General features: G+C 28.7%; 3 protein-coding genes across 4 annotated transcripts; all 3 read left to right on the top strand.

Annotated features, from left to right (window-relative positions):
- The first annotated feature begins 1,644 nt into the window (after positions 1–1,644).
- LOC100167137 (endoplasmic reticulum lectin 1) lies at positions 1,645–5,822 on the top strand. Of its 2 annotated transcripts, XM_001946593.4 has the most exons (9): positions 1,645–2,192; positions 3,598–3,765; positions 3,827–3,962; positions 4,070–4,334; positions 4,442–4,568; positions 4,685–4,735; positions 4,871–5,017; positions 5,088–5,333; positions 5,400–5,822. In XM_001946593.4, the coding sequence occupies exons 1-9, from the start codon at positions 2,046–2,048 to the stop codon at positions 5,724–5,726; spliced, it is 1,614 nt and encodes a 537-aa protein (XP_001946628.1). In that variant the 5' UTR covers positions 1,645–2,045; the 3' UTR covers positions 5,727–5,822. The 2 variants fall into 2 exon arrangements, with proteins under 2 accessions (XP_001946628.1, XP_008179761.1); XM_008181539.2 differs by lacking the exon at positions 4,685–4,735.
- A 2,294-nt stretch (positions 5,823–8,116) lies between these two features.
- Positions 8,117–11,365, top strand: LOC100169188 (NADH dehydrogenase [ubiquinone] 1 subunit C2). The gene is given in 3 exon segments (NM_001293532.1): positions 8,117–8,396; positions 8,469–8,612; positions 11,140–11,365. Coding segments are annotated over 3 exon segments (390 nt in total). The 5' UTR covers positions 8,117–8,200; the 3' UTR covers positions 11,190–11,365.
- Positions 11,366–11,400: 35 nt separating this feature from the next.
- On the top strand, positions 11,401–12,720 carry LOC103308336 (dnaJ homolog subfamily B member 6-like). The gene is made up of 2 exons (XM_008181558.3): positions 11,401–11,516; positions 11,583–12,720. The coding sequence occupies exons 1-2, from the start codon at positions 11,449–11,451 to the stop codon at positions 11,782–11,784; spliced, it is 270 nt and encodes an 89-aa protein (XP_008179780.1). The 5' UTR covers positions 11,401–11,448; the 3' UTR covers positions 11,785–12,720.
- The last annotated feature ends 1,450 nt before the right edge of the window (positions 12,721–14,170 follow it).

The following is a 14,170-nucleotide window of genomic DNA, read 5'->3' as shown; positions in this document are numbered from 1 at the left end:
GTTTCGAGTTTCGTGTTAAAACCGGGTTCAATTTTTTACGGGTTTCGGGTTTCGTGTTAAAAACCGGGTACAATTTTTAGAGGGTTTCGGGTTTCTTGTTAAAACCCGAGTAGAATTTTTTGCGGGTAACCCGGGTTCAAACCCGTTTTGACTCCCTGGGTAGAACCACAGGTATGTATAATAACTAGATACCCGACTTCTTCTTATCAATGACGCTGGCAGCCATTTACAACTAGGGCAAAATAGTATTATCAGTGTATATGTATATATAAGTAAATATGTATATGAATAAATGTAAACATTGCCAAAGTTGCAAATGGCGTCGGGCATCATAATTTAATAATGTTGTTGTATATGGAGTCGGGTATCTAATTATTATACATATCTGTGGGTAGAACACATAATATATTTTTATCGGTGTTAATAAATAATATTTGAATAGAATGTTTACATTAATATTAGAATAGATATTAAAATAATAGAATGTTTACAATAATATTAAATATTAAAATATTTTTATGTTAAGTGTATACTACAGTTGGTAACATAGTTGTATGTATTGTATATATTGTATCTATTCTGTGGTTGTACTGTCAAAAGAAAAAAGTACACGTCGTTTGTTTACATTTTACTGTTTATGAACAAGGTGTCAAGCTGGTGGTCATAAAATATTAAAGTAATAGGTAGATGATAAGTTGGCCTACCTATTCTAGAGTATTGTAGCCACGAATCACGATTTAAGTATTTTTTTAAATCGTGCCACGAATTAAGATATATAAAGTAATTAAGTATTATAGTATTAATAGATATATTAATTCGTGATTATAACCAAAATTAATGGAAAATGAAGTGCTCCGCTGCTCCACAGTTCTCACACCTCAATATCTCGCCCCATAAACAATTTCTTGGCTACGACACGTCGGCACTGTCTGGCTCACGATTAAAAATATAATGTCAGAATATCTATAATTGTAAATCTTGGTTGAGAGATAATTTCTATAAAAAGTGAATCCAACTCCAGTCTCTAAGGCATATAATAATATATAATATACATTATAATAATAGATTAAATTTAATTAAATCGATTCTGTGCTATAGGTTTATGATCCAAGGTGTATTACAATCATGGTAGACCTATAAATTATAAAGGTAGGCATACGCATATTGCCATATTATTATCCTTATTGGTCTATGGATACCATAGACCAAATGATGGATACAATATTGAATATAATATAATATATTATTATAATAATATTATTATTCAATACACCTTGAATATATTCAACTATGCGGTATCGTTTGGTAATTGTGGTAGCCGTGATAATTTCACACGACACGACGAGGTGTGAATCCCCATTGAGTCTTGAGCACGATCACAATAGCACGATTAAAGGCGGGTTTCCACTATACATATTTGCCGTGTACACGAAAAATGTTCAGCAACACGGTATCGTGGTTAATCGTGTGGTAACTTAACATAACCAACCAATCACAGCAAAGGATTTGTAGGCACGTACACGCGTACGTGTATAGAGGAAACCCTTTAAGAAATAATTGAGGTATATGGTATATCGTATATCTAAATTCGTGAATCTATCTTGGTCCGTGGTGTTCTCTGATAATCACGATTTAAGATAGTATACTATATCTTAAACCACGGCCTTAAACCGTGGATACTATCTTAAATCGTGCTGATAATAATAATAATATGTTACATACAAATTGATAAAGAATAAAGCTTATCGTTATCACCATAGTGTTTCTAGATAACCATATTGTATTATTAATTGTATCGTCGGTCAAATTTCGATTTTCGACTGCATAACATATTTGGCTTAATGAATATTGTTTATTCAGTTTATTGTTTTTACAAATTTTTGCTGTGTTTTTGTGTTTGCCAATTTACCATCTGCTTTGTATATTATACAATGATGAAGTCTATAAATCGAACGACAGTAAAAAACATTATTTGAACATACTTACATTTGAATTTTCAACCATTGTTATTTAGATTAATTCATCTTGAACTATATTATAATATTATGATATTGTCATATAGAATTTATTCGAAATTGCTTATTGTTTCTTTGTTAAACTTTTGCTATTCGCAAGAGTTTAAAGGATTCGATGACACTATACTGTACAAAATAAATTGGCCAGGTAAAGATGTGACTGACCGATTGGTGAAGGTAAGTTTTAAACATTTGAATGTTCGAAATAAATATTTTAGTAATGTACAGTTGTAAATTGTAATTAGGAATAAAGAGTATAAATATAAATTCTATGTTATTGGAAAACATACTACTTATTTCTTGATTGATGTCTATATAGTCTATATATATTTTAATTGTGACATATCTATGGTCCACCTATCCTGTATAATGATTTAATTTCAAAGAACAATACTAAAATGATAAACATTTTTTTTTAAAAAGTGTAAGTTTAATTTTTTTAAGAAGTAGGTACCTCTTGAAATCTTCTTGATATCCCCACTACACATATAATTCTAAATATTATTTCTGAGTTAAGTTGCCCGGTGCCAATTTAAAAATTTTTCCTCAATTCTATACAATTTGAAAATCATATTTTATATTTTAGTTGCCACCTTAATTATAATACTTTTCAACTAATCTACTGCCTGGTACCTATTTAGGAGGGGTTGATACAGTGTATTACATCAATAAAAATGATCCACAAGTAAACTTTTAGGCCTTGTAGAATTGTGGATTTTGATAAATATTTATTCATCTTAAAGAAGAAGACTTCCTACAGACCTTAAAGTCTGATTTTAGATTCTGAGCAGAGCGAGGAAGCTATTGGTTTTAGAATGGTGGTTTCTTTTTATATCCTTATACAAAATTAGAAGGAGTGCTTCGATTTCAACATAATATAGTACCTTACTTTTACTATTGGATCAAGATGGTACTTTAGAAAGGTTATTATTCGATTTTCTCAATAGTTATTTAATGCCACGGGAAAAACCACCGAAAAATTTCGAAAAAAACGCTAAAAATTAGATTTTAATTTCTAATGCTTTGTTTATCACCATAGAAACAGATAAAAAATTATAATATTATAATATTAATTCAATATACATGATAAAATAAATAATAATATAAAATATCTAGACTGACAAACCGTCTCCGCTCAGAATATTTTTTCTTATACAATGATATTATTATGATATAATTCAAGTCTAATACAATAAATTATACAATGTCCCACTTGTAATCTACTGTACAGCAGAGCGACATCCACTTACCTCCTCTTTTTTTTTTTTTTTTTTTTATCAAAAAACAATTTGTAAAAATAGCTTAAAATAGTTTTATTTTTAAAGACATATTATAAAGTTTTAAATAAAAATATTGAAACACAAAGTTCAATGTGATCTGTAGAATATTACCCTCTATTAATAATAATAAAAAAAAAAATTATCGAATTTTGTTGATTCCACGGAACAGGATTATTATTCCCGTACTGTGTATTTTTATAGACAAAATAACTTTGGCACCAAGCACCTTAATTTAAATTTATAGGACCAGTGACCTTGACATGTTAGCACCTGATTACAATAACTAATTGTTAATTTTTCAGGAACAAGATGAAAACACGTTAAATGTAATAACAGCTATTGGTGAATCATATCAGTGTATTTTACCAAAGCAAGATGAAGTAAATAAAGAATCCGACACAACTTATAATGGACCTAGCCCATTAGAACTATTATCACCATTATTCTCAAAACAAGCTTGCTCTTATAGAGTAAGATATATTCTATAACTTCCATATAAAATATTTGAATTGCAATTTTTTTTATTAACAGGTTGATACTTATTGGATTTATGAGGTATGCCATGGGCGGCATGTCCGTCAATATCATAACGAACGCGAGGGGAAGACACAAAAAGAGCAAGAGTACTTCTTGGGAAAATGGAAAATGTTTGATGGTCTTAAATTAGGTAAACTAATGTAAAATATAATCAGAAAATGATATTACCAGAATAAAGTATAATAGGACATTTGTGTTACTAAGTTACTTCATTAAATTACCTATGTGGTTTTACAGAGGAGGAACTGAAAAGATTAGCAAATTTAAATTATCCAGGACCAACAAAGACAAGAAAAGTTGATGGTGTAAACTTACCCTATTTTGAAATGAGCATGTCTGATGGCACAGTTTGTGACCTCAGTGGCCGACCAAGACAAACCAATGTCTTGTATGTTTGTTATCCTCAAAGTAAACATAATGTGTTTTCAGTAAAAGAAACATCCACATGCCAATATGAAGTAATCATTTTAACATCCTTTTTATGCACACATCCTTGGTACAAGTTAGTATACATTATTCAAAATTAATAAATAATATATTTAATATTATTTTTATAAAACTAATGTTTATGTGCTATTATGTTAAGTTAATTTTTAATAATTTAAATAGGCCACCAAACAGTGATGAATTAAATATTGATTGTCTTCCAATTGGTGATTCAATGAGTAAACCCCACAACTTAAAAGTCCTTCAATCTGATACATCTAAATTGAAAAAACAAATAAAAATGCTAACTGTAAGTCTTAACTTATTTTATTTTTAGTATCCATTTTACACAGTTTGCTTACCAGTTGCATGTTTTATTTATTATTTTTTTATTTTGAAAGTATTTTTATTTTATTATTTTTAAAGGATCCTCTCAATAAAAAGGAAAATTACATAATTGCTGTTTCAATAGATAAGGTTTAATATTTTATTTTTTAAATTATCTTGCTTTCCATTTTTTTCTTGATTATTTTTCATTTTAAATTTTATTTATAAAATAGGACATTAAAACAATATTTTTTTCTTATATATAAAAATTATTTATTTTTCAAGAACGGAGAAACCAAAATACAGGTTAAAATACAACCAAATAAAGAATCAGAACTAAATTTGTCGAAAGAAGATTCTTTATTAACACACTCCAAAAAACCAAACAATGAAATTGAAGAGTATGTGAATGGAGATTTATGTTTATATGGAGTAAGCAAAAAACAGCATGAAAAACACATTTTTCAATGGTCTCAATAGTAATAATTCATATTTATTATAGGGTTCTGGTTGGTGGAAATATGAAATATGTTACAATAAATTCATACGACAAGTGCACAAAGAAAAAGGAAAACCGGATGAAATTGTTGTTTTGGGAATATTTAATATAGATGAACATATAAAGTGGGTATCTCAAAATCCAGAGAAAAAACCTAAACTTGATGCTTTTGGCAAGAAACAAGTTATATCTCATTTTTACTCTTCAGGATCTGTCTGTCAAAAAACTGGTGATAAACGAGAGACTGAGGTAATTAATAAATATTATCAAGTATTAAATATTCAACTGTCATCATAATCCCTAAATTTTTTTCAGGTACGGTATAAATGTGTCAAAGGTCGATATAATGAAGAATCAGTAGCACTCTATTTGTTAGAGCCAAAAACATGTAAATACATCTTGACAATAGAATCACCGTCGCTATGTGATATAATTAATGGGCCAATGGATGAATATGGAATGTTCAACATAAAGCCACTTTACGACATAGAAAACATAAAAATTAATACTCCATTTCAAACACAAATGTTGGATAAAACAGAGCAATATTCTGAAGAAAATAAAAAAGATACTATTCCTCCTGTTGAAACAGAAACTGAAGTATCTAATGATAAAAAGAAAATTGTGAAAATTGAGTTATAAAGCACTGCACATTATTATTGTTTATTTATATATTTTGTTTATTATTTATTAATTGCCAAATAAAATGGGTCCATATACATCATAGTTTTACATTAACTAATGTTATTTAATCTATTGTACACCATACTACAACTCAACTAAAAATGCTTGTCAAGTGGGGGTCGATATTTACACTTTCTTGATTTTTAATTTTTGGAGAATGAATAACTATACGCATATATTTTTTTACAACAGGAATAAATAAAATTTTACATTAGGCAGTGTTAGAAATGGATCATTTTATAAACCGTAAAGTTTTTTTATTTCTTGTATTCAAAAAATTTTAGTGGTCCATTTCTAAAATGTTAACTTTTTAATACTTGAGTTTTGTACCAAGGGCAGATATCCAGGAGGTGCTTTAGGGGCACCCCCCTCCTAGCTTTGCAAAAAAATATACTATGATTTTTCATTAATTATTAAAAATGAGCATTGCAAAAATGTTTTTAATTTAAGTACCCCCCATATACAAATACTGGCCTTGATACTCACCCCATACTTTTTAGGAGTTTGAGGAAAAACACCTTATAATATTAAACATTACTTCGCATAATGTTACAAGTCTAATTTGCATTTTTTCATAAATAGTATTTTTTTTTTTTTTTGTTCATATCTACCTATAACATCTTGAGCCAACTTCGTTTCATCAGATCCAACTTCCAGGCGTATTTTGATAGTATCACGGTTTGTTGTTGATGTATAACGCGTTATAAGTACCTAATGGATATTGTGATATGATTAATTTGGAATTTATTATAGATACCTAAGTTTTTCAAGTTTTTCATCAATAACTTCAAAACGAAGTTTGTCCGGGCTTTTTTTTTACATTCTTACAAAGCACCCTAAAACACACATTTAAAAAAATTTTAAAAATCGAAAAGTTCCTAAAACAGAATCGTTCAGATTTTTTTATATTTTTAAGTGAACATATTATATGGGGTTAACAACGAGAATGCGACAATATTCCATTATTCCAATATGGAAAATAAAAACCAACAAAAAATAAATTCAAAGAAAAAGAAGTCTGCTAAATTAGTTATAATTGCTTTTAATTTAAAATTATTTTCAACAATAATTTAAAATTGAATCAATACAGTGTATACTATGTACTTTAAACAACAAATTTATTTCAGTTAGATATATAAGCAAAGATTATATATGTATATAGGACGTTATACCCGCATGTGTTGTCTCCGTCTTACAAGTGCATAATATAGCAAATTATACCTTCGGAAAAACACGTGTAGCTCCGTTGGTTTAAAAATTAGAGTGAATTGACCTCTTATAAAATCTAAAGGTAAGATTATTATCTAGACAACCTCATGAGATTTTTAGTATATTTTAATTCTTAAGTGAGTTATGAGTACTTTAAGATGTACAAACAATTTACAATTTTAAAATACCCATAGCTTGCTTTAAAATTAAAATATAATAAAAAGCCACACTAGTTCCATAGATGACTATCTCGTTTCAAGTTTATCCTGTTTATCTTAGTCCGTGGTTGTTGAAGGCACGATTAAAGTTATAATGGTTGCCTGACGGGCTATGTCACAAGCAATATCACATGGCAATTGAAATTACTTTCAGAATCAGCTGTTGAACTAACTTAGTGCGCTCTCTATAATATTAATATGAGATAATGTTAATATATTAATATCACAGAATAACCAGAAGAGACACCTTTTCAGTTTAACATGGGTTCTTATGGGGCACAGATTTGCAACACCTGTTGGAATATCAGTGCTGCCGTTAGAAAGATAATTCCCATTATTCTTTGTTTCTAGCGCGACTGTTATTCCCTGAACCATTGATTATAGAATAATCTATTCTATTATCAATGCCCGAACAGAGGCAGCTATATGGACAGCTGATGTCGTAAGTAAGTAAACAAACCCTTATCAGTGTGACCAGACAAAAAGAATTCTACATTTTTATTATATACATGGATACACTGATATTCCACCAAATTGAACAGATTTTTGAGTGCTCAGCGAGTGTCCATTCTGGTTATTCTGTGTTAATATAGTACAATAGTACATAAATATTCTACTGCTGTCAAGAGCGCTGCAGAATTGTTCTTATCATGAGAGTAATATTAAAGACAACTATTCCATCTTTAATCGTAAATCAACCATTATATCTTTAATCGTAGTTGAAGGGCATGAATGTTGTTCCCATAGATAAGTATATTAAATATTAAATTAAGACAATTTTTCCTTTAAACTGTGGTTGTTTCACGGACTAAGATAATATATCTATATATATCTATATATCTATAGTCCGTGGGTTGTCTAATGAAGCGATTGGCAATACTGGTAAGTCAATCGGTCGTTCGGCCAGTGTAACATACCAACATCGTTGATAACATTGATAAGAGGTCAAATGTAAAATAAATTTTGCTTTGCTAGGTTTTTAATTTTTTTTTGGTAAAATTAAAAATGAAGCCCATTGTAGATTATGAAGTGGCAGCTACTGTAGATCCAACTCCAATAAAATTGTTGACACCAGGAACTGATTTCCAAAAATACCACACATCATGGTTAGAAGACAAATGGTTTCCTTTCATGGGGTTCGTATTGGGTGCGGGTTCAATCTGGTACACCTATACACTTAATAGAAGGCCATTTTATTCTGGTGAGTTATTCTTATGTCATATTAAACCCAAACTTTATATGTATTTATTTTGAATAAATAATTGTTGTATAGGCATACATGTAAAGCTTGGCGCTGGAATTGTTGGCGCTACTGCCCTCTATTATTACAAGCAATATAGAACTTCATATCTGGCAGACAAAGATGCCATGTACAGACATTACATTCAATTACACCCTGAAGATTTTCAAGCTCCAGGTTTGTAAATAAATTTACATAATGGTATGTAGGTATATTTATCTATTTAAAAAACATTTTTATTAGCTTTCACTATTCAGTCAATTATCACCCGAAAACAAATTATTTGCCACCTGGTTTTTGGACATATTAAAATAATACTTAAAGGGATTCAAAATAGATTATTTTCATTCCAACATAATGATCGATTTAATTACAAGCCTATACCAAAATATATATCAAATATATATATTTTATCATAATTTATGAAAAATATTTTCTTCAATGATCCATAAAATTGACTAAGAACGAATAGACTGTAAAATTGTTACTCAAATTTGGCAAATGCTTGGATTTGTTATACCATTTAAGGAGTGTATTGTAGTATACAAACTTGATTTTTTTAAATGAGAATCGATCTTTATTACTATAAATTACAAAACTGATTTCGTACTTATACATTTAAACAATTGAAAATATGGCTCTTATGTAGGTATATTTAATAATTCTAATATTCAAGGCAAAATAGGGGTAAATCAGACTACATAAATATTGATGTAAAATCATATTTGTAAAAGGGAGTAAAGGTTAATTAAGGAGAGAACATAAGGCCTAGATTCCGCCCCCCCCCCCCCCACAAAATTTGGTCCTATACTCTATCCCACGAGAGATCATGCGAAAACTGGCTTTCTCACCCAACACTCTGCCATAGGGCAACTGGTTTCGATAGCAGTGTGATGCAGGGGAATGCGCTGAACCGGCATATTCTCTCATAGGACACAGTTTAGTTGCACATATGGTTCAGGCAGATATATACAAGTGTTTATAGGTAGGTAGCTTTATTTAGAACTAGCCCCAATTGCGACACCGCCAAATTATGTGAATTTAAGTTATATGGAGGTTTTTATTTTAATCATTTGTATTTAATATTATGTCAAAATAAATTTTTAAATTGTTGTAATATTATTAGTGCATTAAGTCAAGTTGTATATTTAAAAGGCGTTTTTATTGTTTTTTAGGACATTTTAATTTGTGCCCTAATCATAATTTTTAATAATGATATAAATGCATCCTTACTCATAGTAATTATTATAAATAATATGATCCAATTTTATTGTTTTAAATATAAAAATGTTTTAGAAATATTTTCAGAATAACTTGTTCTAACATAAGGCTTGGCCCACCAGGATACCAGAAAGTTCTCGGTGGCCTGACCTATTGGGACTTGCTATTGGCTTGGCGGATGCATGAAATTAAAAAATTTTTTTTTTTTTTTCAATAAAAGTATTTAATAGTATTTGTTTATATATAATATAATATGTATGTGATAAAATATATATTTATTAATTATTTCTTTATATTAAAAAAATAAACTTGTATAATGTACATATTATGTAAACCATACTACAAGAGGAAAATCCTAATTTGATAAGCTATATTATAGTACCTAGTTGTTTTGGAGTTTTATACTGTTAAAGAACTAGATGGTGACCGATGTACGCTAGGTGATTAAGTATTTAACCTAACGTGCTTAATACAATAAGTTATTACTTATTACTAATAACTAATAACTATAATTGCTCATTTAAGATTGGTATATTTGGAAACGCATAAATGCAATATTTTCATTTTGTATGCTTTGTCCGAGAGAAGTAACTACTTTGCGTACATGAGTGCGGTTTGCTCTCTAAATTGTATTCACCCTCTATTTTTTTTTTATCTGAAAGACTTCAAATGCACTTTTTAACTTTTGCAATTAAAATTTTGAAAATCAGACTCATCCTACCTGCAAAATGTTGTTGACTTTAAAATAAAAAAAAAAATTGACAAAATCCGACTATTCTACAAGTGTGTTAGTTTTTCCAGTAAAGCATGTTTTTGTATTAAAAAGCACCGGCTCTGGCACTCTAAGGGCAAGTTGTACCGTTTACGATTAAAAACTTAAACTACGCTTAATCAGCTGATAACAGATATTTAACCGCGCAAATTCGGCCAATTAAACTCTGGTTAACTTTAATCAGACATTAACCCTTAAGGGTATAAATTATGACCTGTTTTAAAAGCTTCAAGCATAGTATTACCTGATTACCTGCTTGTAATTTAATTTATTTAGTAAATTGTTAATTTTTTTTTTTTAATAGAATACACAATATATATAGGCGTGATTAGGCATTTTAAATTGAGGGGGGTCGCACTAAAATGTTGGTACCTGATTTATGGACTGTTTTTTTTGTTGTCCTCTAACATATAATATAAACTAAAAGGTCAGATAAATAAATAATTATAAAAATATTGTAAGTATGGGGGAAAAGGTATAACAATATATGATCAGCCCTCACTAAAACCCACATAATTACGCCTATAATGTAGACATGATATGTGGCCTGGGTAATAGATTTTCCTGGTCTGAATTTTTCTCCCATGTTGTCCCTGATATTAATATATTATGTCATAAATTACTCAAGCTTGCATACTCCTCAAATCATTTTTATGAAAATTACATTTTAAAAAAAGTATCGGTTATCTAATTAAAATTGTTTTGTTCCAGAACGCAAGAAAGTTGGCGAATTATTCAAGGAATGGGTTCCTGTGCGCTAATTTCTAAGAATTTACAAAACTAAAATTAGTTAATCAGAGATAAATTTTCAAATTTTATATCGTTAAAGTGTAATATGAACCTTTGAATTGTAAAGAAATGTAAAATGTATGCCTTGTAGATTGTTTTTTACGTACAGTTTATACAGCTGTAATAAAACAACAAATATCTATAGTAACAATTGTTTATTATTTAGCTATTTAATTAAAATTCATTTTTTTGAATTCTTAATTAACATAATATCATAACTTATATTAAAATATGGATATCAATTACTACTCATTATTAAATTTAAAAAGACATTGTACCAAAGATGACATACATAGAGCGTATGCGAGTTAGCTAATTTATAATTTCCAAACAATTTCTTTAACATTATTTACTACAATTTATAGATTTGGCAAACTAGTAAATAATCAAATTCAAAATTGTTGTTTGGTTATGTTGTGTGAAGCATATGAGGTATTATCTGACCAATTTCGCCGAGCTATATATGATGAATATGGTGTAGAGGGAATTAAAAAAGGTGTAAATACCAATGAATTGTACATTGATCCATGGACCTACCATTGTGATGTGAAAAGCACATATTTGTAAGTAACATATACCTAGTCAGATATTTGAGTGGTGTACCCAGGTTTATTTTTGGGGGGAGGGCTGATAATGCATTTACACAGAGATGGTTTAACTAGGGTCTCCCGTAAGCCATTAGTTTAGAATAGGTACTGATGTCAAAGTTTTATTTTAGGTTTTGGTTCCTGTACAGCTTACAAATTTGTAATTGATGTAACTGTCATAGACCATTTTTTAACATTTCGGTACCCCCATGGCTATGCCACTGTGATATTCATAGGTGCAATTTGAATTTTATATTTTGGGGGGGAAGGGCTACAATTTTTTTTAAACAAACCTATAGCGACGCACCCTAACACCTTCATTGCTTAAATTATATTCTTAAGGTTTGATACGAACTACCTTGTTATTGCTATTATTTATATTTTGTAAACTACCAGCACCATACAAATATTTTTTATACAAATAGTTAATAATATATAGCGCTGTGAATTTAATAAAAACCTTAAATCCCAAAAAATGCTCTGAAAAAACTAGGACGCTTCACCGATATTTGCTGTCTCCATCTTACAAGAGCTTAACAGCATAACATAGCAAATTTGGAAAAACGTACTTTTTCCTTTTTACCCTTTTGATAAATCACGATTTTCTATTTTTAATTACCACTGGAAATAGTACGTTATGTATTTAACTCAATTATATTCCCTTACATCTTCATACTATGGGAAATAGTCAATATGGACTACCTACTTTGGAAATAGTGCGTTTTGCGTAATTTTTGAGTTTCAGATTGGTTTTAACAAAGTAAATAGGTAGTACCTACGTTTTGGTTCAATTTAACCAAGCCATTCAATTCCTCGTCCATGGGAACGAAATGAATTTATTGATTATATAATGATGTGTTTTTTTTTTTAAATTTTTTTTTGTGTCTGTCATCACCTTTTAGGACAGTAAAAGTGCTTGGATTTTCTTTAACAGTATCTTTTCTGATAGGAAAGTGAATCTAGTTGGTACTTTGGGGGGTTAAAAGTAAAAATTTCCCAGCAAAATCTGTTTTCGAGAAAATCGATTTTGGTTTTTAGTGCACCTCTAAAACAAATGACCGTAGGTACATACAATTTTGACTGAGTGTTTATATTAGCATTTTCTATACACCATAACATTTTCCAAATATTTTGACTTATTTTGAACTGTTTACGAACATTTGTAGTTTCCATTTTTTTAATTTGTTTTTTATATAAATATCAATACAATTTTATTTGTTGGTTAAAAAAGCTTGAAAATTTAATAGAAGGTTCCTATAATATTGTTTCAAAGGCGGATGAAAAAAATTAAAAATCCATAGTCACATTTTTTTTTTTATAAGCATCTAAAGTTCAAATATTGACAAAATACGTAAAAATGACGAAAATTTGCAAATTATTTTGAGTTAGAAATTCATGAAAAATTTTCTTTTTAAATCTAAGATTTGAAAATGTAATACAAGATTCATTCCTCATAAGTTTGTCTACCTTTTTCAAAAAAAAAAAAATGTCTATAAGCAAGTCAAATTAAAATTTTTATGAGTGTTTGAAATTCATATTTTTACAACATTTGATATTCACTCGATTTTTCATGTTACAATTTTCTTATTTTGTTGTAATTAAAAAACGAATGACTGTAAAATAGAGACTTGAAAATTTCACTGAATGTTTATATTAGAATTTTCTATACACGATAAAATTTTGAAAATAATTTGACTCTTTTTAAGCTGTTTACGGGCATTGTAAGTTTTCAATTTTTTTAGTTTTTTTTTTCTATAAATATCAACTAAGTTTTATCTGTTGGATCAAAAAGTGTAAAAATTTAATAAAAGTCTCCTGATATATTGTTACAATAGCAGTTGAAAAATATTAAAAATACATAAGCACAATTTTTTTTCTAAGCATTTAAAGATCGAATTTTGACAAAATTTATCAAATTTAAAATAGAATAATTATTTTGTAGTTAAAAATTCATAAAATGTTCACATTTTATATCTAAGGATTGAAAATTTCAAACAAGATTCCACGTAACTAGTTAATTCTGTTACCAAAAAATCTAAAAATACATTCACACAGTTTATTTTCATAGTAATTTTAAGTTCAAATGTGGACGAAATTATATATTAAAAGACCTAAAATAACTATTTTTGTTATTTTTTTGTGATAGTATAATATTATTCGTGGGTACTTGAAACTTCTAAAGTATTCTAACCCGTTATAAGTACCTATTGTGATATGATTAATTTGGAATTTATTATAGATACCTATTATTGGTCAATTTTTTTTTTAGTACCATAGATAAGTATATAATATATCTTATACCTAGACTGACATACCGTCTCCGCTCAGAATCGTTTTTCTTATACAGTGATATTATATCATTGAAT

This window comes from Acyrthosiphon pisum, chromosome A1, assembly GCF_005508785.2.
Source record: "Acyrthosiphon pisum isolate AL4f chromosome A1, pea_aphid_22Mar2018_4r6ur, whole genome shotgun sequence".
NCBI lineage: Eukaryota > Metazoa > Arthropoda > Insecta > Hemiptera > Aphididae > Acyrthosiphon > Acyrthosiphon pisum.
This window is presented reverse-complemented; position numbering and strand designations above follow the sequence as displayed.